This window comes from Macaca nemestrina, chromosome 4 (assembly GCF_043159975.1).
Source record: "Macaca nemestrina isolate mMacNem1 chromosome 4, mMacNem.hap1, whole genome shotgun sequence".
Lineage (NCBI taxonomy): Eukaryota > Metazoa > Chordata > Mammalia > Primates > Cercopithecidae > Macaca > Macaca nemestrina.
This window is the reverse complement of record NC_092128.1, coordinates 168,450,579-168,476,091: the sequence shown is the minus strand read 5'-3', so window position 1 is coordinate 168,476,091 and position 25,513 is coordinate 168,450,579. Positions and strand designations below refer to the sequence as shown.

General features: G+C 40.6%; 1 protein-coding gene across 19 annotated transcripts in view; it reads left to right on the top strand.

Annotated features, from left to right (window-relative positions):
• Positions 1 to 25,513, top strand: part of LOC105472815 (mitochondrial ribosomal protein L39) — a 262,274-nt gene that overhangs the window by 68,714 nt on the left and 168,047 nt on the right. Inside the window, exon 10 of one of the 19 annotated variants that reach the window (XM_071095516.1) lies at positions 52 to 25,461. The exons of 17 other annotated variants lie outside the window; for them this stretch is intronic. In XM_071095516.1, the coding sequence (XP_070951617.1) occupies positions 52 to 282 (231 nt within the window). In that variant the 3' untranslated portion in view covers positions 283 to 25,461. Of the gene's footprint in view, positions 1 to 51; positions 25,462 to 25,513 lie in introns of those variants that run through there. One more of the 19 variants, XM_011726355.3, reaches the window with a different exon arrangement.

Sequence of the window (25,513 nt, the reverse complement as noted above, 5' to 3'; positions counted from 1 at the left end):
GGCGACTTCTTGCAACTGGATGGCAGGAGTGTCTCTACTCTCTCCATGCAGGGAGCCCGAGAGGAGCAAGTGGGAGGTTTTCCTCCTCGACCGAATCAGCTGGAGCCAAGCAGGTCCCTGAGAGAGGAAGAAATGGTCTTCAGGCGATCCTGTATTTCATCCCTACCTCATCACCCTTCAAGAGCCCGCGTTTGGTTTGGAATATGTAACTGGGCTTTGAGAACGTTTGTACTGTGTCTGGTACCCGCATTTATACTTGGGATGTCAAGATACAGGACCTGAAACTTTAAAAATTTTAACCTTACCAACATTCTCCCCTTGCCCTCCACTGCCATCTCCAGGACATATTCCTGGAGCACATGGGCCTTCAGTCGTTTTAATTTTTCCTCTCTCTTTTCTCCCGGACCCTGCCACAAGGGGAACATTTTCCTGGAGCAGCCATTTGATTTTGGGGGATGGAAAGGAACAAATAGATGTAAAGCCTGGCAAGTTTATCCTGCAAGCCTAGTCGAGTAACTCATTCATGAGTATCAGTTCAATAAACGTTTAGACCTTGAAGAAGAAGGAAATATGAGCAAGAGACGGAGGACAGGAATAGATCTAGCCTCATCATCATGTGACTGGGGCCTTTTTGTAAGAAAGACGGGGCCACTGCTGGATTGCATTGCAAGTATCCAGTACTTGGACCTCCCTGTCAAGGGCACACGACATTTTAGAATAGTTTGTATTAAACTGATGTCAGTTTCTAGGACCCCTGAATACATGTCAGAGCTGGAAATCCCATAGTACTTAATTTACAGATGGCTCAGGTTGGTTAAGGAACTTGGGAGCATTTTAAAATCCTCTATTCTTAAGATACATACTTTTTCTCTTCCTTATAATTCAGACAAGAATAATCATGATGATAACAACTAACACTTATAAAGCATTTGCCGTGTGCCAGATCCTGCCCAAACACTCCTTATATGCATTAACTCTTTCAGTCCTCACTATGATCATATGAGGGAGGAGCATTATAATTTCTGTTTCCAGATGAGGAAACTGAGCACAGAGAGATTAAACATGTTACCTTAGGTCCTAGTAAGTAGTCAAGCAGAGATTCAAACTCAGTTCCAACCCTGGAGGGCTGGCTCCATAGTCCAGTCTCCCTGCTTTCCAGATCCATGTGACATCGAGGAGCTGGGGAAGTTGTGCAGTGGGGCATGTGACAAGGATGCATGGTCAGAAAGCCCTGCAAGGCCTTTCTGAATTTCCCATTTCTCATTCTAGATTGAACTGTATGAAATCGCCCATAGGCAATTCTAGGATGACCTTTCATCCCTAGAATGACAAGTTTGTATAATTCACTTTAATAGGAGCAGGAAATTGCTCAATCCTTCCTTCCCCCAGTGATGGAAGTAATTTCAGGTCATGTGCAAACCTCCCCATTTTAGGTCCCAGTTTGAGACATCCAGAATAGTGGATGGAGAAATGGGTTTTAGGAGTCAAATACACCTGCATTTTACACTAATTCTAGCTGTGGAATCTGAAGGTTAACCTTTCTGTGTCTCAGCTTCCTATAAATGACAATGATGTTGTCTCCCATTAGGGATTACTGTAGACTGAATCATGTTCTCCTCAACTTCATATGTTGAAGCCCTAACCCCCAATGTTATCCCCATTTGGAGATAGGGCCTGTGAGGAGGTGATAAAGGTTAAATGAGGTCAAAAGGGTGGATCTCTAATCCCATAGAGCTAGTGCCCTTATGAGAAGAGGAAGAGACACCAGAATTCCCTTTCTGTCAGAGATCAGTCAAAGCAGAGGTCATGTGAGCACACAATGGGATGGTGGTTTCCTGTAAGCCAGGAAGAGAGTCCTCACCAGAAACCAAACCCCACAGGACCTTGATCTGGAACTTTCTAGCCTCCAGAATGTGAGAAAATAAATTGTTGTTGTATCAGCCACCCAGTCTATGGTATTTTCTTATGGCAGCCCTAGCAGACTAAGAGGGATATGATGATTAAATAAGGTGATGGATAAAAAATACCTGCTCCAGGCTGGGTGCAGTGGCTCACGCCTGTAATCCCAGCACTTTGGGAGGCCAAGGCATGTGGATCACGAGGTCAGGAGATCGAGACCATCCTGACTAACACAGTGAAACCCTGTCTTTACTAAAAATACATAAAAAAAAAAAATTAGCCAGACGTGGTGGCAGGTGCCTGTAGTCCCAGCTACTCAGGAGGCTGAGGCAGGAGAATGGCGTGAACCTGGGAGGTGGAGCTTGCAGTGAGCCAAGATCACACCACTGCATTCCAGCCTGGGCAACAGAGAGAGACTCTGTTTCAAAAAAAAAAAAAAAAAAAGGACCTGCTCCAAATGGATAGCTTGAGAAAGTAAGGGCTGGCCACCTGCCCACCTGCCGGGACAAGTATTATCCCATGGATGTTGTTGTGGGCTGAATTGTGTCCCCCTTCCCCCACCTCCCAAATTCATATATTGATGTCCTAACACCTAATACTTCAGATGAGATCGGGTGTGTATGGGGTGGTATGGCCATAGACCACCCAGTACTTCAGAATATAACCTTATTTGGAAACAGGGCCTTTGTGGATGTAATTAGTCAAGATGAGGTCATATTAAAATAGGGTTGGCTCCTAATCCAATAGGACTGGTGTTCTTAGAAAAAGAACATGATGTGTAGAGAAAGAAACACATATAGAAGGAAGACAGGGTGAAGAAACATTGGGAAAAGATGGCCATCTACAAGCCAAGGACAGGGGCTTGGAACAGATCCTTCCCTCACAGCTCTGAAAAGGAATCAATCCTATTGACATCTTGATCTTGGACTTCAGCTCACAGAACTGAAAGGCAATAACTTTCTGTTGTTTAAACTACCCAGTTTGCGGTACTCTGTCACAGCAGCCCTCGCAAAGTAATATGGATGTGTCTCCAGGGCTGATGGGGCTGTGTTCTCATCCCTCATCTTACCCTCCAGAGACTGAGCAGCTCACATCAATGACCTTCCAGATAAGAGTGGCACTTGTTGATATTACTTAATATCAATAATGATGAATAGATTGTGACAACTGGCACAGCTACAGATCAATGATGAAGTCTTGCTAAAAACATCATAGTTTCCTGAAATTCTACAGAAACCAACAATAACCACACGGAATGATTAGGAACCAGCCTCCAATCTCTCTCCTTAAAAAAAAATAAGTGGTAGAAAAAAATAAAAATAGTTTCTGGAGGTTTAGTACTCAACGATCTTGAAGCTCAGCCCTTCGGAAGAATGTAAGACAGAGATGGTGAGTGAAGAAATAGACCCACATTTCAGGCTTGACCAGCTTATTTATTGTGGCGCAAGGTTTCAGTTCACTGTTTACCCTGTTGTACAATAACATGGAGATAATTAATTATTTTGTAAACTTGTGGTTGCTCTCCATCCCTCAGGATGAAACGAGCTGAGTTGGCTTCCTTTGGACCCCATCAGTGGCGCAACCATAATTAGTGCCTGAGGCTAAAAAAAATGTAGCCTTCATAAGATGTTCAGACTTCATAAAGAGTGTTTGTTTTTATTTTTCACAGAGAAAACATCAGAGAGTTTTTTCTGTCATAATTTAATTTTTATTCCTTTCACTGTTTATAACATTTGGAAGCCCAATTCTGGTCTATGTTGTTTTCACCCACGTTTCCTCTGTAAATGGGTTGCTGCTTTGGCGTATTATGTGATACTCTTTTTTTTTCTTTTTTTCTTTTTTTTTTTTTTTTTTTGAGACGGAGTCTTGCTCTCACCTAGGCTGGAGTGCAGTGGCCCCATCTCCACTCACTGCAAGCTCCGCCGCCTCGCGGGTTCATGCCATTCTCCTGCCTCAGCCTCCCGAGAAGCTGGACTACAGGTGCCCACCACCTCGCCTGGCTAATTTTTTTGTATTTTTAGTAGAGACGGGGTTTCACTGTGTTCGCCAGGATGGTCTCGATCTCCTGACCTCGTGATCCGCCTGCCTCGGCCTCCCAAAGTGCTGGGATTACAGTTGTGAGCCACCGCGCCCGGCCTATGTGATACTCTTAAATGCTGGGATGCCTTTCCCTTCAGAGGGTAAAGGAGCGGCTTTTTTTTTCTCTCTCTCTCCATCAAATAGGTGAAATTTACAAATTACAGAGAATTAACCTCTCAACTTTATCTTTCCCATTCACCCCTCCAGAAGGCACAGTGGAATAAAGTCAAACCTCTGCAAAGGAGACCAGTGTTTTCTGCAGTGAGTTACAGGCTCTTTTTAGCTATGGTCTAATTGTTTAATCATTTGTGCCCATCAAATGCCTCTTAAGAATTCTTTTGTCTGTACATACACTGCCTTACATAGATAACTTTTTTCATAAAATTTAAAGTTTTCGATAATGCAGAGGTTTTGCTCTTGGCTCATTTCTTCATGTGAACATTTTGGGAAGCCAGGTTTTCACAGTCTTTTGGAAATTTTCGTATAATGGAGGAAAAGTTAGATTCTGGGGAAAGGACCAAGATTCTCAAAATATTTTGGTTCATGAACAACCTTGGAAGGTAACTATTCTGCTTCCATACAGATGTCATCATCATCACATCACATATAGAGAAAATTCCTCCTCCTGCCCCCCCATAGCGCTCACTTCCCTCAGTATCTGACCTCAACCATATTCTTATCTCAACTGGCCTGGCTCAGTGTTTCAAGCTTCAGTTTGTGAATTGATGAGTCACCTGTAGTAAATTACTCTACACTGTCTTATTTCCCCCGTCCTTCCTCTCTGAAATAACTGGGGAGACTTCTCTGAGTACCAACAGTGTCTGTTTTTATTTTTTTCAACTTTTATATTCAGGGAGTATGTGTGCAGGTTTGTTATGAGGGTATATTGTGTGATGCTGAGATTTGGGGTACAATTAAACCCATCACCCGGGTAGTGAGCATAGTACCTAGTAAGCAGTTTTTCATCCCTTGCTGCGCTCCCTCCCCTATCTTATAGTCTCCAGTGTCCATTATTCCCATTTTTATGTCCATGTGTACCCCCCGCTTTTTTTTGAGACAAAGTCTTGCTCTGTTGCCTGGACTGGAGTGCTCACTGTAACCTCTGCTTCCCAGGCTCAAGCAATTCTCATGCCTCAGCCTCCTGAGTAGCTGGGACTACAGGTGTACACCACCATGCCAGGCTAATTTTTGTATTTTTAAGTAGAGACAGGGTTTATCCATGTTGGCCAGGCTGGTCTTGAGCTCCTGGCCTCAAGTGACCCACCCACCTCGGCCTCTCTAAGTGCTACGATTACAGGCATAAGCCACCATGCCCGGCGCTGTGTACTTAATGTTTATTTCCCACTTATAAGTGAGAACATGTAGTCTTTGATTTTCTGTTTCTGCATTAATTTGCTTAAGATAATGGCCTCCAGCTGCATCCATGTTGTGCAAAGGATATGATTTTGTTTTTTTTTTAATAGCTGCATAGTATTCCATGCTGTGTATATATATCATATTTTCTTTATCCAATCCACCACTGATGGACATCTAGACTGATTTCATGTCTTTGTTATTGTGAATAGTGCTGGAGTGAACATACAAGTGCATGTGCCTTTTTGGTAGGACAATTTATTTCCCTTTGGGTATATACTCAGAATGGGATTGCTGGGTTGAATGGTAGTTCTATTTTTAGTTCTTTAAGAGATATCCAAACTGCTTTCTATAGTGGCTGAAGTAATTTAAATCCCCATAAACAGCGTATAGTTATTCCTTTGTTTTCTGCAACCTCACCAACATCTTTTATTTTTGGGCTTTATAATAATAGCCATTCTGACTGGTGTGACATGGTATCTCATTGTGGTTTTGAGTTGCATTCTCTGATGATTAGTTGTGATGAACATTTTTTCATATGTTTGTTGTCTGCTTGTATGACTTATTTTGAGAAGTGTCTGTTCATGTCCTTTACCCACTTTTTAATGGGGTTGTTTTTGCTCATTGATTTAAGTTCCGTATAGATTATGGATATTATACCTTTGTCAGAAGCATAGTGTGCAGATATTTTCTCCCATTCTGTCTATCATCTGTTTACTCCGTGGATAGTTTCTTTTGCTGTGCAGAAGCTCTTTAATTTAGTTATGTCCCATTTATCAATTTTTACTTTTGTTGCAACTGCTTTTGAGGACTTAGCCTTAAATTCTTTGCCAATTTGATATCTGGGTTTACTTCTAAAATTTTTACAGTTTGAGGCAGCAATATCTATTCTTGTGTTCTTTTTCTGCCTGAAGACCAAAATGTATAAATCAGGCACCTGGAACCAAGCTGAGAACTCAGTGATACTCTCATATTGCTCATTGAATGAGTCCTAGGACTGTCACAAAATACTATGACTTAAATAACAGAAATTTATTGCTCACAATTCTGGAGGCAGGAAGTCTAAGATCAGGGTGCTAACTGATTCAGTTCTAGGTGAGCACTTTCTTCCTGCAGACAACCACCTTCTTGCTATGTTCTCATATGACCTTTCCTTGGTGGGTGCATGTGGAGAGATATACCCACCTCTCTCCCTATCTTTATAATACCACTACTCCTGTTTAGATTAGGGCCTTAGCCTTATAACCTCATTAATTACCTCCTGAAAAAAGCCCCATCTCCAAATTTTTATTGGTGATTAGGGCTTTATTGGTGATTGCTTAAGATAATGGCCTCCAGCTGCATCCATGTTGTGCAAAGGATATGATTTTGTTTTTGTTTTTATAACTGCATAGTATTCCATGGTGTGTATATATAATATTTTCTTTATCCAATCCACCGTTGATGGTGGGAACACCAACGTTGTGGGGGAACACAATTTAGATCATAGCATATTGCCCATGGCCCCCAAATTTACTTCCTTCTCACGTGCAAAATATATATATTTTAACTTGATAGCCCACAAAAGTCCAACATGAACTGAAGTCCAAAGTCTCATCTAAATGTCATCCAAATCAGATATGGATAAGACTCCAGCTCTCATTCATCCTGAGGCAAAATTCCTCTCCAGCAAGTCAGATAAGTTATGTGCTTCCAAAATACAATGGTAATACAGGAATAGGGTAAACATTTCCATTTCAAAAAAGAGAAATAGAAAAGAAGGAAGAGGTCATACATCCCAAGCAAGTCCAAAAACTTAGTGAGGCAAATTCCATTAGTTCTAAAGGCTCAAGAACAATTCTCTTTGGTTTGATGCTCTGTCCTTCAGACCCAATGGGATGATGGCATCACCCCCATGGCTCTAGTTGGAGGTCTCACCTCCAAGACTTCAAGTGGAGACGATCTGACCTTTAGAAACCAAGGTGGTGGCCCTGATGACCTCTGGATTGCCTGCAGGGTCATTTTCCCCTCTTCTTTAAGAATAGGATATGTGTGCAGCCAAATAGCTCTGTTGTCTGGTCAAATCCGAGAAGTTCAATAGCTTTCCTTCATTTTGTTCAGTCTCTGTTCCCTTCAGTTGAGAAGGAAAATATTTTTACTCATATGATCTCATTAGCTCTTTATGAGGTGATAATCCAGCTACACTTTGATGTTCTCTTCAGAGCATGCTTTCTCATTTTTTGCAATATGGGTAGACTGAGAATTTTCCTAATATTCAAGTCCTGTTTTTTTTTTTTTTTCTCAACAATCCCTTCTTCAATTAACCTCTCTCCTTTCACATATTCCTAAAAACAGCCAGGAGGAACAAACCCACTTCTTCAACACTCTGCTTAGAAATACTCTCAGTTAACTACCCAGTTTCATTGCTTTCAAGTTCTATCTTCCACAAAACAGTAGAATATGGTCACAATTCAGCCAAGTTCCTTGCCACTATCTAAGAAGCGTAACTTTTTCTTTAGTTTCCAATAGAATGTTCCTCATTTTCATTTGAGACCTCACCAGAATAGCTATTAACATCTATATTTCTGCCAACATTCTCTTTATGTGTATTTACCTTTTCACTGAGAAGATTGAAGCTTTCTTTCCAACTCTCTATTTCCATATGAAACCTCACCAGAAATTGCTTTTAATGTCTGTATTTCTAGCATGGACCTCAACACTCTTCTAGCCCCTATGCATTACTCAATTCCAAAGCTGCTTCAACATTTTTGAGTATTTGTTATAGCAGCATTCCATTTCTTGGCATCAAAACCTGTATTAGCCTGTTAGGGTTTCCATAACAAAATATGATAGACTAGTGGTTAAAAGACAGAAATTTACTTCTCACAGTTCTGGAGGCTGGGAAGTCTAAGACCAAAGTGCCAGCTGGTTAGATGCCTAGGACGTGCCTTCTTCCTGGCTTGCAGATGGCCACCTTCTCACTATGGGCTCACGTGGGATTTCCTCAGTGTGTGCATGTAGAGAGAGAGATCTCTCTCTTCCTCCTCCTACAAGGGCACCAGTCCTATTGGATTAGAACACCGTCCTTCTGACATCATTTTAACCTTAATTCTAAAAGCCCTATCTCCAAATACAATCATATCGGGGGTTAGGGCTTCAACATGTGAATTATGTGAGGGGAGGCACAATTCAGTCCACAGCACTCACTGACTACAAAAATGGTGTTTGGCTTTCTTTTTGTATTCTTCTTTTTCATTGTTTTCAGTTTTTAAAAAGTATTTATAGGGGAAACGTACAGAGGTGGGGACCATCTTTGGAGCCCTCAGAATGGTATCCTCTGTACCTCTGGGCAATCACAGCCCTCATGGGTCCTTGGTCAGAAGCATCTCACCAGTCTCTGTTGGGGCCTCATCTGTGATTTCTACAGGGGTGTATGCTTTTTTAAAATAAATAAAATAATTTCAATTTTCTTTTTGCCAAGCTTTATTTTTAAATTATTCAACTATCCCAATGGCCTTTTAAATCCTTTTTCATCTCCAGGTCTGTTTTAAGAACAGCATTCTAATGTTCATTCTGTTGAATATAGTTTTAAACTTATCCCAGTGCTAGGTTTAGGGTGTGGGACAAAGTGAATCCAAGGGAATAGCATGAATAGGGGCAGTAAACTGTGGAAATGAGCTAGCCTTGAGCTTCAAGATTATCATTCGTGTAAACAGATACATGATAAAACTAATACAAACATACTCAAGAGGTCACTTGACATTATTCTATTTTACAGAAAACATATGCATCTAAATAAGTTCCAGGCTCAGTTATCTCTGAAATAACAAAATACTTTCAGGTGGATAAACACAAAAGAAATACCTCAGTTTCCCACATTTTCTTCAAGCCTCAAAGGAATGTGTAGTTAAAATTCTTTTTTTTTTGTAGAAGTGACCAGTATCTTTGATATCATCAGACAACAAAACTTTAGTCATGCTGATTTCTATCCTGTATTTTGAACACAGCTCTTTGTTGGAGTTCTGTATGTTTATTCTTCTAAAAAAACCTTCCCTGATTTATCCAGCCTTCATAGTCTAAACTTTTTGTCCAAACTCTTATGGCACTGATGATCAGATTTCTCTATTATTATTTTAGAGACAGGGTCTCTCTCTGTCACCCAGGATGAGTTCAGTGGCATAATCATAGCTCACTGAAACATCACATTCCTAGCCTTAAGTGATCCTCCCACCTCAGCCTCCCACGTAGCTAGGACTACAAGCATGTGCCACCATGCCCAACCAATTTTTAAAAAAATTTTATTCTTTGTAGAGACAGGGTTTTGTTATGCTGCCCAGGCTGGTCTTGAACTCCTGGCCTCAAGTGAGCTTTCCACCTCAGCAGCTAAAGTACTGGAATTACAGGCATAAGCCACTGCATCTGGCCCAGATTTCTCTATTATTCACTGTTGCATTTCATACTGTATCATTTGATTTTCTTATTCAGCTGCATTATCAGTGTTTGTTTTTATCTTGCTAACATAAATGTAACATGTTCAAGAACTGAATTCATGTTTTATTTACTAAATTACTATTCCTCATAATACTTAGCATAGTATTTAGTGTTAGGTGCAAGATAGTTAATCAATAAGTTCTGAATTAGATTAACTTTGCTAGGAAACAGAAGACCAACAGAAGAATAGCAAGTGTATATATTCAAAGATGACCTAAACAGGGGTGCAGTTTTGACTTAACAAATTAAGGGTCTGTGAATGCTAATAAATACAGTGTTTGGTATATTTGGTATATGTTTATATAGTTTGGATATAAGTCCCTGCCCAAATCTCATATTGAAATATAATCTCCTTGGAGGTAGGGCCTAGTGGGAGGTGATTGGATCATGGAGTAGAGTTCTCATGAATGGTTTAGGACCATCCCGCTTGGTTCTGTCCTCATGACAGTGAGTAAATTCTTATGAAATCTGGTCATTTAAAAGTATATGGCACCTCCTGCCTCACTGTCTTGCTCCTGCTTTCACCATGTGACGTGCCTGCTCTGCCTTTCCCTTCCATTATGATTGGAGGTTCCTGAGGCCTCCCCAGAAGCAGATGCACCATGCTTTCTGGACAGCCTGCAGAACCATGAGCCAATTAAACCTCTTTCCTTTGTAAATTACCCAGTCTCAGGTATTTCCTTAATAGCAGTGTGAGAATGGACTAATACAATGTTGATTAATAAAATTATATTGACTCATGAATGCCCCTACTTGAAGAATAATAGAAATTGATTTCCAGGGTGGCAGTTGGTAGAACTCTTGATTTATATGGTCAAATTTATTTCTCCATGATCTTGATCATCTCAGTAATTGGTGCCACCTTCTGCTTTATTGTTCGAGCACCTGTTATTTCTTACGTTCTGTCACTCCATCATATCCAGTTCATTAAGAATTCATAGACTCTACCTCTAAACCATAGCCTGACTCCACCTACATGTGTCCGTCTCTACTGCTACTACTCTAGTCCAAACCACCATCCTCTTTTGCTTGGACAATTGTCATGCTTTGTTCCCTTTTCCTCCCATAATGCGTACATAGCCAGGGTGGTCTTTTAAAAACCTAACTCTGCTGCCACATTCTTACCTGAAATTCTGCCATACTTGCCATAGCACTCAGGATAAATGTAAACTCCAACCTGATCTGCAGGTTTACAGCATCTGGATCCCACTTACCCTTCAGACTTTGTTTGTGCATTTTTCATTTTTACTGTATTTCAACCACAGTAGCTTTAGTTGTATTCCTGGAAATTAATGAGCCTGGCTCTGTCTTAAGAATTTACATGGTAATAACCACTGTGTTCATTCTGATTTTATATTCTCTAGGCAGTAAGAGGGCAGTTTCTGAGAAAATCAGCAAACAGAACTGTGGGGGGAATACTTTTGCTAACTCTAATTTTCTAGGGCAGTACAATTCTCTCTTGCCGGTAAAATTGAACTGCCCATAGTGGTGAAACCAGATGAGAAGTGTACCTTACGTGACTTCTCTCAAAAAGTAATGTGAGCTCTTTAGTGTCTCTTTACAAATAATTTCACCTCTTGTTGAGGAACTGGTGATCCAAAGGAGACCAAAGAATAAGTAATGAGAGAGATCTTAGGAATATAGCTTGATATAAATCAGAATCTTGTCCTACCACAGATACCTTCTTCCTCAAAGCACAGCAAGCAAATATCCATGATGCCGGATCATCAGGCCCTAGGGCTCGGGTCGCTGCTGTTGCTAGTATGGGTCCTCCACTCTAGGAATTAGCATGTATTACACAGTGGGAATGTAACTGGAACCCCACAGAGTCCTTTGATGTTCAGAGATGTGAATTATCTTTCTGTTGGGACAACCTCATTTACATGAAGTGATCATTTCCTCTAAGTTTGGTGCCTGAGTGTTCAGTTTCGTGAGTACCATCTCTTGGGTAGTGGCAAGATAATAGATGTATTACTAGCCTTCTCTCAATGCCAATTTAAGGGATTTGGGTACAAACCCCAGATGTTTCTTCTCACTTTCTAATTTAAATGCAGGTTCCCAACGTGATAATGGGAGAGCCTCCTAAGTGTGTGATATAGTTTGGATATTTGTCCCCGCCCAAATCTCATGTTGAATTGTAATCCCTTTTGTTGGAGGTGGGGCCTAGTTGGAGATGTTTGGATTGTGGGGGTGGATCCCTCATGAATGGCATGGGCCATCCCCTTGGTGATAAGTGAGCTCTCGCTCTGAGTTCACATGAGAACTGGTCGTGTAAAAGTGTGTGACACGTCCCCTGACAACTGTCTCTCTCTCTTGCGCTCTACCATGGGATATGCCTGCTCCCCATTTGCCTTCTGCCATGATGGAAGCTTCCTGAGGCCTCCCCAGAAGCACATGCTGGTGCTATGCTTTCTGTACAGCCTGCAGAACCGTTAAGTCAATTAAACCTCTTTTTTTTTTCTAAATTACTCAGTCCCAGGTATTTCTTTATAGCAATACAAAAATGGTGAATACGGTGTGTGCTCACATGGAGGGTTACAAATTATTCTGGTAGGGAAGATCTTTGGTGTTTCCCACACCATACACCAATACCACACTGCTAGAATGTCTTTAGAAGGCAATGTCACACACACAGAAGTTCTAATTGAGGTACATCCTCAGCAGGGTGGCTAACTGGATAGGCACTGCCTCACGGAAGTTTCTTATCCCTGGAATGCCATACTAGGCTGTGGTGATGCCACATTGTGATGGCAGTTTTATAGCAGGATGCTTATTTTATATCTATCCATCTATCTGTCTGTCTGTCTGCCTGTCTGTCTATCTGGATATATAAAAGGCCATATCTGTATAGGTCATCTATAGTAGGATGCTTATTTTATATCTATCTGGATATATAAAAGGCCATATTTGGATAGGTCATCTATCTGGATATATATTAAAGGCCATTTGTACACAAATGTTCAGGTAAATAACATTAAGCTTGGAAAAATATATCTCAGATCCCAATTAAAAGATAAAGATGGTCTAGACAGGCTCCCACTTTATTTTCTCTGAAAAAGAGGCCTAGGTGTGAAGGCCTGGCCTTGGCGCTTTGTCACTTGGATGCTTTGTTCTATCCCTGAGGTGTCTAGCGTTCTTCAAGGACCAAAACGTGAGGTTTACAGTTAAAAACAAATCCGAAGATCCTGTAGCCATGCTCAGGAGCCAGGAGTTTTTTCTTGGAGAAAAGGAATGGTCAGAGCCTTGGTCTGGTGATAGTGAGAAGCAGGGTCATTAGGACAAGCCCAGGCTGTCAAGTCCTACCCTGCTCCTAGTTCCTTGCTCTAATGTATAGTTGCTTTTAATTTTATAATTTATTTTATTTTATTTTGAGACAGGATCTTGCTCTGTCACCCAGGCTTAAGTGCAGTGGTACAAACACAGCTCACTGTAGCCTCAACCTCCTGGGCTCAAGCAATTGTCCTGCCTCAGCCTTCCTAGTAGCTGAGACTCTAAGCGTGTGCCACTATGCTGGCTAATGTTTTGATTTTTTGTAGAGATGGGGCCTTCACTTTGTTGCCCAGGCTGATTTCAAACTATAGGCTTAAGTGATTCTCCCACCTTGGCCTCCCAAAGTGCTGGGATTATAGGTGTGAGCCATAGCACCTGGCCAACATATTTTAAAACTAAAGTTTATTGCCTGAAAAGTTCTAATGTAACATTGTTCTGTATAGACACATAGACACACACAGAAAAACTGCTTTATTGATAATAAATAAAATAGCTTAACTATAATAGAAAAGAATCACAACTAAAAATGGTCTTAGCCTGAGCTCCACATGAAGAATAAAGAATTATTCTTTATCTTTTATATATCCTACTCAGATAGCAGTTTCATTTTGCCTCACCTTATGAATCTTTGATTCTTCAGCACCTGTTAACTTAGTGCATTTATGCACCTCTTATGATCCTGACTTGTTTTAAGTTAAATAACTAGAACTGTATCAGGAAGTACTAAAATTTCTAATGATTATAATTTATTGTCTTCTTTGTTCATTTAAAAATATTGCATTGCCACTGTGATGGTTAATTTGATGTGTCACTTTGACTGTGCCACAGGGGCCCAGATATTTTATGAAACATTATTTCTAGGTGTGCTTGTGAGGATGTTCCTGGGTAAAATTCGCATTTGAATTGGTCGATTGAGTAAAGCAATTTGCCCTTCTCCATGTAGGTGGGCATCAGCCAGTCCTTTCAAAGCCCAAATAGAACAAAAAGTGGAGGAAGGAAGAATTTGTTCTCTGCCTGACAGTTTGAGCTGGGACATACATCTACTGCCCACAGATTAAGACTTACACCCTTAACTCTCTTGGTTCTCTGTAGTCTGAATTCTGACAGTCTTAAATCCTGAAGGGCTTTGTTCTTTCTTCTTGAATCTCTAACCATTAAATGAACCACTGTTACTACACGTACATGCCGCTTTACCATCATACTTGAACATCGAATCCACAAATTATTCTAATTGAGAAATGACATGAAAGAATTCAAGGCGTTCTATCCCCATTGGGTCAATTTGTGGAAAATAGAAGATTCAACCTCATATGGAGAAAAGATGCATAAGAGTCTGTAAGCAACTTCGGCCTCCTGTGAAGAATAAAATGTGTGCAAATACAAACATATTCTTGTAGGGAGTTAAATATCCTGAGACCATGTAAGTGCCCAAGGATGAACAAGGAAATCCAGGATAGACTGCATATTATTAAATTTAAAGAATCTGTTATACAACATGCAAACATGATTCTAGAAACAGCTACCTGTGTAACTAATTCTGGGTTATAGGAAGCCCAGGTACCATGAGGGTAGTAAGATAATTTTTTGTTTCATCCCAATGGGAGCAGCTAGATGTAACCCATTTTTGCTGCAGCCAATTGCAAAATCAGTCTTACTGCTTCTGTCTCTCTGGGTTCTGTGAAATGGGTTCTGGATGCAGTGTGGGTTTTTTTTGTTGTTGTTTATTTGTTTGTTTTCTGTTGTTGCTGTTGTTGTTCTCTTTGCCATCACAGCATTACTGTCTTTTGTAACAAAACTTTTAATTTATTTTTTCAGAGTGTTAAGCACCTTCTTACCCTCACCAAAGTTATCTAATAGAGCAGGGTCTAAGCATTGTGTTTGACCATGATTGGTTGCTTGAAGCACTAACCTGTAGTTGGTTTCCATGGAGCAAATAATAGCACCACACTTGCTGGATTAATGTGTATCAGAGAAAATTGATGTGCTCAAGGACAGCAGCAGGAATTAAGTCTTGCTGTTACCATTCACCTTCTGAGGCAGGTCACAGCAACCTGATAGGGCGAGGTGTTAGATTTTGGGATAGTGACTTCACCTCTGGACTTTGAGGCTTTTAAGGATCATGATTAGGGAAGTATTTGCTATTCTCCTGAAGTGATCAGGGCCAGGTTCCCAGCTTTATGGTTGCAGCCATATGACATGACAAACTAGTGACAGACTCCTCCACATTAGCCTTCATAGTTGGGGAAGAACACACCTCTTTCCTGGCATGTTCTGGGTGGGTAGTTTGGTAGACAGAGCAGTGGACTCTTCGAAGATGTCTAACTCCTACTTCCTGGAACCTGCGAATAGGTTATGTTACTTGGCAAGTGGGAATGAGGGTGCTAGATAGAATTATGTTTGCTAATCAGCTGACCTTAACATTAAGAGATTATCTTAGATTATTTGGGTGAGCCCAATGTGATCACAAGGGTCATTAAATGTGGTAGAGGAAAGCAAGAGTTTATGTCAGAGTAATGTGATGTGAGAAAGACTTGCCTGGTTATTGCTTTAAGGATGGAAGGGGCCCACAAGCCAAGGAAGTGGGCAGCTTCTAGAAGATGGAAAAGGCAAGAGACAGATTCTCCACTAGAGCCTCCAGAAGGAGCACAGCTCTGTTGACCCATTTTAGAATTCTTACTTTCAGACTGTAAGAAATAAATTTGTCTTGTTCTAAGCCATAAAGTTTGTGGTAATTTGTTTTACAGTAGCAATAGGATACTGAGGTCCAAGTCTTGAACAGTATTGATTGTTTCAAGTGACTGGGTTATAATCTGTTTTCATAGATCTTTGCAGAGACCAGCTTCTTCCTCCTGCAGGTAGCCATTCTTGGACAAGTTGATATAGTTTAGATGCTGTGCCCTCCAAATCTCATGTGGAATGTAACCCCCAATGTTACAAGTGTATGCCTCATGGGGGTAGATCCCTCATGAATTGCTTAGTACCATCTCCTTGGTGATGAGTGAGTTCTTACTCTGGTAGTTTATGTGAGATCTGGTTGTTTGAAAGAACATTGCACCTCCCCACCTCCACCTCTTGCTCACTGTCTTGCCATGTGACATTGTCTGCTCTCCCTGCACTTTCTGCCATGATTATAAGCTTCCTGAGGCCCTCACCAGGAGCAGATGCTGGAGCCATGCTTGTACAGCCTGCAGAACCTTGAGTCAATTAAACATTTTTAATAAAAATAAACTACTCAGCTTCAAGTATTTCTTTATAGCAATGCAAAAATTTTCTGATACAGAAAATTGGTACCAAAGAGTGGGGCATTGCTATAAAGATACCTCAAGATGTGGAAGCAGCTTTGGAACTGGATAACAGGCAGAAGATTGAAGAAGACAGATTTAGGCAGATTCACAAGATAGAAAGATGAGGGAAAGTTTGAAATTTCTTGGAGACTAGTTAAATGGTTGTGACCAAAATGCTGATGGATATATGGACAGTGAAGTCTAGGCAGACAAGGTCTCAGATGGAAATGAGGACGTTATTGGGAACTGGAGGAAAAGTTACCCATGTTATGCTCTGGCAAAGAGCTCGGTTACATTTTGTCCATGTCCTAGGGATCTGTGGAAGGTTGAACTTAAAACTGATGACTTAGGGTATCTGGTTGAAGAAATTTCTAAGCAGCAAAGCATTCAGGAATAAAGTAGTGCCGGGCATGGTGGCTCATGCCTGTAATCCCAGCATTTGGGAGGCTAAGGTAGGCAGATCCCTTGAGGTCAGGAGTTTGAGATCAGTCTGGCCAACATGGAGAAATCCCCATCTCTACTAAAAATACAAAAATTAGCTGGGTGTGGTGGTGCACACCTTTAGTCCCAGCTACTTGGGAGGCTGAGGCAGGTGAATTGCTTGAACCTAGGAGGCAGAGGTTTTAGTGAGCCAAGATCGCGCCACTGCACTCCAGCCTGGGTGACAAAGAAAGAATCCATCTTAAAAAACCAAACCAAACCAAAACAAACAAACAAACAAACAAATAATGGAGTGGCTGCTTCTAACAGCAATCAGATAAGGAAACAAATAAATGACTTAAAGTTAGAATTTATATTTGAAAGGGAAGCAGAACATAAACATTTGGAAAGTTTGTAGCCTAGCCACGTGACAGAGGAGGAAAAAAGTATTTTCCGGAGAGGGATCCTGTAGAGCAACCACTTGCTAGAGAGGCTTGCATGACTAAAGCCAAGTGCTAATGTCCAAACCAATTGGAAAAAGGCTTTGAAGGCATTCCAGAAGTCTTCAGGACAGCCCCTCCCATTGCAGACCCAGAGTTTTAGGAGGAAAGAATGGTTTCAGGGGCCAGGCCTAGGGTATAGGTGCCCTGCTCAGCCTCAGGATGCTGTTCTCTGCCTTCAGGCAACTCTGGCTCCAGCCTCAGCTCAAAGGTCCACAGGTACAACTCAGAATGCTGCTTTGGAGAGTGCAAGCCATAAGCCTTGATGGCCTCAATGTGGTGTTAAATCTACAGGTTCATAAAATGCAAGAGTGAAAGAGGCTTGGCAACTTTCACCTAGATTTCAGAGGATGTATGGGAAAGGCTAGGTGCCCAGGCAGAAGCCTGCTACAGGGGTGAAGCCCCCACAGGGAACTTCTACTAGGTCAGTGCCAAGGGAAATGTGAGGTTGGAGCCTGCACATGGAGTCCCCACTGGGGCACTGCCTGGTGGATCTGTGGGAACAGGGCTGCCACCCTCCAGACCTGAGACTGGTAGAGCCACCAGCAGCTTGTATCTTGAGCCTGGAAAAGCTGCAGAGACTCAGCTCCAACCCATGAGAGCAGCCATGCATGTTGGACCTTGCAAAGCCACAGGGTTGGAGCTGCCCAAGACCTTGGGAGTTCACCCATTGCACCAAATGTGCGCTGGCTGTGGAATATGAAGTCAAAGGAGATTATTTTGGAGCTTTAAGATTTGATGACTACCTTGCTGGGTTTAGGACTTGTGTGGGGTCTGTTGTCCTTTTCTTTTGGCCTATTTCTTCAATTTGGAATGGGAATATTTACTCAATGCCTATACCATCATTGTATCTTGGAAATAAATAATTTGTATTTGACTTCACAGGCTCATAGGTGGAAGGAACTCATCTCTAGATGAGAATTTTGACTTGGGATTTTTGATTGAGTTGATGCTGGAATAAGTTAAGACTTTGGAAGAACTATTGAGAAAGGATGATTATGTTTTGCAGTGTGAGAAGGACATGAGATTTGGGGGCTCAGGGGTACAATGATAGTTTGGATGTTTGTCCTCTCCAAATCTCATGCTGAAATGTAATCCCCAATGTTGGAGGTGGGGCCTAATGAGAGGTGTTTGGATCGTGGGAGCAGATCCCTCATGAATGGTTTAGTACCATCTCCTTGGTGATGAGTGAGTTCTTGCTCTGGCAGTTCATAAGAGACCTGGTTGTTTAAAAAAGGGTGGCACCTCCCCCACACCCACTCTCTCTCTTGCTAGGTGACATTGCCTGCTCTCCCTTCATCTTCTGCTATGATTGGGAGCTTCCTGAGGCCCTCACCAGAAGCAGATGCTGGAGCAATGCTTGTATAGTCTGCAGAACCATGAGCCAATTAAACCTCTTTTTAAACATAAATTATGTCACCTCAGGTATTTCTTTATAGAGATGCAGAAATAGACTGATGCAATTAATCCTTATTAACTCACCTCTCATGAATATTTCTAACTCAGATTTAGAACCACATGATATTAGCCTTTTCTTTTTAAAATCATTTTCTTTTTTATTTAAAAATATTTAATTGACAAAGATTATATATATTCAAGGTGTACCACGTGATGATTTAATTTTATGTATACATTGTGTCATGATTATCACAATAACATTAATTAACACATCCATCACCATCCATGCTATACATTAGATCCCCAGAACTTGTTCATTTTATAACTGAATGTTTGTACCCTTTGGCCAACATCTCCTCATTTTCCCTACCCCCACCAGACCCTGGCAGTTATTGTTCTACTCTCCATCTCTATGAGTTTAACTTTTTTAGATTCTACCTATAAATGAGATCATATAGTATTTGATACTAAACTAGCATTTCTTCTCTCTGATGCCAAATATCCTGGCCCTCAACAGGATCGATATAACTACATGTTTGCTTCATCCAAACCGCACACACATGCACACACACACCAGAATGTATGGCACCAATATTATTGCTGTACTATTATTACTGAAAACAGCTTAATACTTTGCAGTCCAATTACTTTGTCTTCACGTCACTTGAAGTTATTTCTTCCTGTTTGCTGCTAATTTGATGCAAAATTAAGTTTACTTGTTTAATTTACTTTCAATTTTTAGGTATTGCTTTTTTATTTGAGTTATTTCTGTTTTATATTTTCATAATTCATTTATCTGGTTTCAAAGTTAAATTTATTAAATAAGGTATTTTTACCTTCTTTTCCTGTCTTCTCCTCTCTGTTTCTTCTTTCTTTTCCTTAAAATATTTTTACACTATATCCCTCAATTAAAAAATATGTGCATATATGTGTATATGTGTGCATATAAATATGTATATATCTATGTCTCTCTCTATATATTTGCTTCTTTCTGTTACATAAATGGCAGTGTGCTGTCTACACTTTTCTCCATCTTTGTTTCTTACTTTACAATATATCTTGGATATCATCCCCTAGCAGAAGACATAGTCATAATTTTTCAATAAAGTTGCATACTCTCCCATCATAGACCCCAAATTGATGAACATCTGTGTGGTTTTAAAATTTTTTATAATTACAAGTAGTGCTATAATGAGTACTTTTGTTTATTAGGTTGGCACAAAAGTAATTGTGGTTTTTGCCATTACTTTCAATGTGCCAACCTTTTGTACCAACCTAATACGTCTTTTGTATTTTTACCAATTGTATCGGTCAGGGTTCCTCCCTAGAAGAAGCAGCAGCAGGCTATTTATTGTAAGAAATGGGCTTGTGTGATTGTTAGGGATGGCTAGACAGGTCTGAAACATGTAGGGCAGGCTATGGGAAAGGGTAGGTTAGAACTCCCAGGCACAAGCCGAAGCTGTAGTCTACAGGTAGAATTTTTTCTTCTTCAGGGAAACCTCAGTTCTGCTCTTAGGGCCTTTGAACTGAATAAATCAGATCCACTCAGATTATCTAGGATTATCTTTCTTACTAAAAGTAAGCTGATGATAGACATCACACTACAAAATACCTTCAAAGCAACACCAAGATTGGCATTTGATTGAATAACTGGGAACTATAGCCTAGCCAATTTGATACCTAAAACTGACTATCACACTGATGGATCTTTTGGATAGATATTTAGATATGGAATTGCTGGGTTAAAGGATAAATGCACATATAACTTTTCATGGGATTACTAAATTCCTTTCCAGAGGATTGTATCAGTTTGCATTCCAACTATCAGTGTATGAGAATGGCTGTTTCCTGACAGCCTCAAAAAGAAAATATATTTAGAATTTTTTTCAGTTGGATGAGTAAGATGTTACCTCAATGTGGTCTTATTTTGCATATCTTTAATTATGTGTAAAGCTGGATTTTGTTGCAGGTTGGATTGTTTTCAATCTATCACTACTTCTTTCTGCCATATGACTGTGCAGTGCCCTAGAGTGGGTATAGCATATTTTCCTGCCCCAGTGTCTTCCTTTGCACAATGGAATGTTAGTGGATGAAGGCATTTAAAGTACAAGTCATATGCTTGCATGGTTTGACTTGGCCTCTTTTGCTTCTGTGGTCTGCCATGAGAAGAGTGTGCAATGAGTAGTCTCTGATCCAAGGCGAACATGGAGCTACATGAACTAGAGCTGAACCTAGCCTTTAGTGTGTAGCCTGGGGCTTAGAGCCCAAAACCCAGAGTCAGGGAACTCTGAGGTGCTGAACTGAATTTGGTCATGGGGTGGCCAAACATAGTACAGTTTATTTGTAGCCAACCTGCAGACCTACAAGTATGAAACATATGGTTATTATTTTAAAGAACTGGGGCTATTTGTTACAGAGAACTATTGCAGCCACGACTGATTAGTATAAACCTGCTTTTATTTAAGTCTGCTTTTGAGTCTCTGAGGAGTTTATTACTTTATAAGATTTATAGTATTGTATACAGTATTTAAAGGATTTGCTTACATATTTGTTTTCATAGCCTTAACATTTTAAAAAACGTTTGTTCATTCATTCTTTCATTTAAAAAATATTTATAGAGTACTCATGTGTGCCAGACAATTTTCTTGGTGCTAGGAATACATTGGCAAACAAATAACATCTCTGCACTGATAGAGCTTAAATTTTAGTGAGGTTTTCATTCATTGGACTTGTTTGATGTTTGGGTGTTTCATTGGTCTTTTCTAAATAAATAGTTCTTGGATTTATTTACTAAGATTCATTCTCTCTTCCATATTTCATTACTTCCCTTTTTTAGCTCTATGCTTTGCTTACTTCTATTTTATTTTAGTTTATTTTATTGTCTTTTTTCTAATTTCTTGAGTTTCTAATTTCTTTCTCTATTTCTTTTTTTTTTTTTTGAGACGGAGTCTCGCTCTGTCGCCTATGCTGGAGTGCAGTGGCTGGATCTCAGCTCACTGCAAGCTCTGCCTCCCGGGCTCATGCCATTCTCATGCCTCAGCCTCCCGAGTATCTGGGACTACAGGTGCCCGCCACTGTGCCCGGCTAGTTTTTTGTATTTTTTAGTAGAGACGGGGTTTCACCATGTTAGCCAGGATGGTCTCGATCTCCTGACCTCAGGATCCGCCCGTCTCGGCCTCCCAAAGTGCTGGGATTACAGGCTTGAGCCACTGCGCCCGGCTATTTCTTATAAATAAACTTAAAGCTGAAATACTTCTTTGAGTACTATTTTGTCTCAATTTCATTAGTTTCTATGTGTGTTGTCCTGGTTTTATTAATTTCTAATTAGCTCATAATTAAAGCTTACATTTCTTCTTATTTAAGCACTTAAAAATAACTTTTAATACTTCTAGGTGGCTGACTTTTGTGCATGGTTTGTTTTACAATAGTCTGTTCTTACATTTTTAGGTACAATTTTTTTCTCAAATCTCTCTGGGGTAAAGAACTTCCAGTTATGGAGCTGTGAAGAGTTTGGGCACTGGAAATCAACTAAAGGCAAATAACAAATTGAGAAACACTTATTCTTAAAAAACCGCTAGAACTTCAAAGAGAACATTAGGGGTGTGGTTTTTAAAAAATTTTATTATTATTATTAGTTTTTGAGTGGTACTGTGCCTACTCCCTCTTCCCCAAGTTAGTTGGCAAGAATAAGAGTTTTACCAGCATTAGAATGATGTTGAAAACCAACAGCTTGCTGCCAGAGGGAGTGAATTTAATTTGGTCATAAGGTGAAAGTAACACAGGATTTTCTGGCTGGTGACACCTCTGCCCAGGCCTTTCTTGGGCCTGGACTTGCCTCAGGAGACACCCCATCTACTCAGCCCACTGGGCCACACCTGGATTGCACTCTGGTGCAGATCCCATGGCTGCCGTGACTGTGCCCTCAGCCCCTAGTGGGAGGGTGTGTGTGAGTGAGTGAGTGAGTGAGTGTGGGATCCGGCTGGCCATTCCAAGTACCAGCACAGGAGCAGACTCCATGTGGGGCTTGCGGCTGGACCAGGCATGTCACAAGTGACTTCCACAGTGGACTCTGGTGTCCAGATGGGGGGAATGCAGTGGCACCCAGGCAGGGGTGCTCATGACCCCAAAGCCCCAGAGGGGATGTTACAGCATGTTAACTAACTGTTTTAGTCCTGCTGTCCGTAGCCTAATGGATGGCTGCAGCATGTTAACAGCTCTGTCAGTCTGTCACCGTGCTCTGGCCCAGGGTTCCAGGGCTGGCTTGGCCCCACCACTGCTTCCCATCGTGCCCCACCACTGCTTGTGGAGGGCAGAGGGCCACAGCATAACTGCCTTCTTTGTACCTGTGTTTGAGGGGTCCCAATTCTTTTCCTGCATCCAATAAGAATGAGGTTATGCTGACAGTCAAAGGGTGAAGAGGGCAGAGAATAATTTTGTTGAGTGATGAAACAGCCCTCAGTGGAGGGGGGATGTGAGGGTGGTCCCCCAGCCAAAGTAGGGCAGTCTCTCTCTGTATGGCTGGGTCTAGGGCTTTTATGGACTCAGAATTGGGAGTGCATGCTGAGTGGTTTGTGAGTATACAAAAAAAGTTAAAGATATCACTCAAAGGTGGGCAAGACAGTGTAAAACACCAATTAGGGAAGAGTAGGTAGATGCAAACAGGTGAAGGGTAGGGATCAATCAGAGGAAAGCATGCCGAACAGGAAGACAAGTTCTCAATCCAGTCCATGGATTTATCCAGGACTTGTAGCTAGAATTTAAACTGTCTTTGGTTTGAAGGCTGGGTTTCACTGGGGACCTGCCCCTGTCTGCATAGGGATTTGTCTGCCTCCTGCCTCCATCAAAAATGCTTTGCTTTGTTTAAAAGGGGTAGACATGGTTTGTACCAAATGGGGAAAAGCTGTATCTTTGTAAGCCGGACAGTGATGGTGGCGGGTGGTGAATGGTGGACCAGTCAGAAAATTTAATGGGGAGATCCTGGAAATGAGAAATCCATAGAAAAGCTGAGATAATCTCTTCATATAGTCTCAGCTGACTAGAAATCTATACATACTTGGAAGAGGCCTGAGAGAGCCTGGTGAAATGTGAAAGCCAAGAGAGACTTGAGAATATTGAATACATTTTGCAACAACATAAAAATCAATGGACAGAGGTGAGAGCCTTATAGACATGAGGTATTTGAGTTCAACCTGTGCCCACAGCATTGGCTTACCACTAAGTTATGTACATAAGGGAAGAAACCTTTAGGAAAATAGCCTAAAAGCAAAAATAATTAAAAAACAGCAGAGATATTAGTGATTTCACAGTTTAAGTTTAGGTAAGTTATTATTAAAAAGTTATTAAAAATACAATCCTAAGAAAAATAAAACGGAATCCAGAGTTGCTACAATATAATATTTAAAAATGTTTACCTTTTAAAACAAAATTTTCAAGATATGCAGAGAAACAGGAAAATATGTTCTATACTCAGTTAATTAAAAAGCAAGCAGTCAACAATAGAAACTGCTCTGAATGAACCCAGATGATTTGGGTTACAGATGAAGACTTCCAAGCAAGTTATATACAAATCTTCCAAGTTTTATATATATGTCCAAAGACTTAAAAGGAAATTATATTCAAATAATGAAAGGAAAATATGATGATGATGAATTAACATATAGGAAATATAGAAAGGGAACCAGAAAGTATAAAAAAAGTAAATTCCAGAGTTGAAAAATAAAATAACTGAAATAAAAATTTACTCGACAGCTTCAACAGCCAATTTAAGATGGCAGAGGAAAAATTAAGAGAACTTGAAGAAAGATCAGCAGAAATAATTCAAATGAAAAATGTGGAGAAAAAAACATTAAGGAAAAAGGAAACCTTAGGGCAATGTAAAATGTACCGATAATAGGAGTTCCAGAAGGAAAGGGGAGAGAAAGAACAGAAAAAAAATTTGAAAAAATAATGACCCTAAAATGTCCCAAATTTGGTGAAAAGCATTTTCTAAGAATCTAAGAATCTCAATAAATCCTAAGTAGTATAAACGTAAAGAGCATCACAGATAGCTGGGCATGGTGACTCACACCTGTAATCCCAGCACTTTGGGAGGCTGAGGCAGGCAGATCACTTGAGGCCAGGAGTTTGAGACTAGCCTGGCCAACATGTTGAAACCCCATTTCTACTAAAAATATAAAAAATTAGCTGGGCATGGTGGCGCCTGCCTGTAATCCCAACTACTCAGGAGACTGTGGTAGCACAATTGCTTGAACCTGGGAGGCGGAGGTTGCAGCAAGAGGAGATTGTGCAACTGTACTCCAGCTTGGGTGACAGAGTGAGACTCCATCTCAAAAGAAAAAAAACAAAAAACCCACCACAGATAAACGTATCATAACCATAAAAAAGAAAGAAATCTTGAAAGCAGTGAAAGAAAAGCATCTCATCACATACAGAGGATTAGCCATATATAGTAGATAGCTGATTTCTCATCAGAAGCAATGGAGGCTGAAATACAGTGAAATGTGGTGGGTGAGGCAGAGAGCTTACCTGCCCACTAAATTCTACAGCCAACCAAACTACTCCTCAAAAGTGAAGGTGAAATAGAGGCATTCCCAGATAAACAAAAGCTGAGCAAATTCATTGCTAACTACCTTTCACTACAAGAAATGTTAAAGGAAGGCCTTCAGAAAGAAAGAAAATGACATCAGGTGGTAACTCAGATTCACAGGAAAGATGAAGACCATGGGAAATGTTAACTATATAGGTACATATAAAAGACTGTGTATATATTTTTTCCTCTTTTCTTAATTTACTTAAAAAACAGTCATTTAAAACACATTAAACTTTTTCCAGGTCATTTCA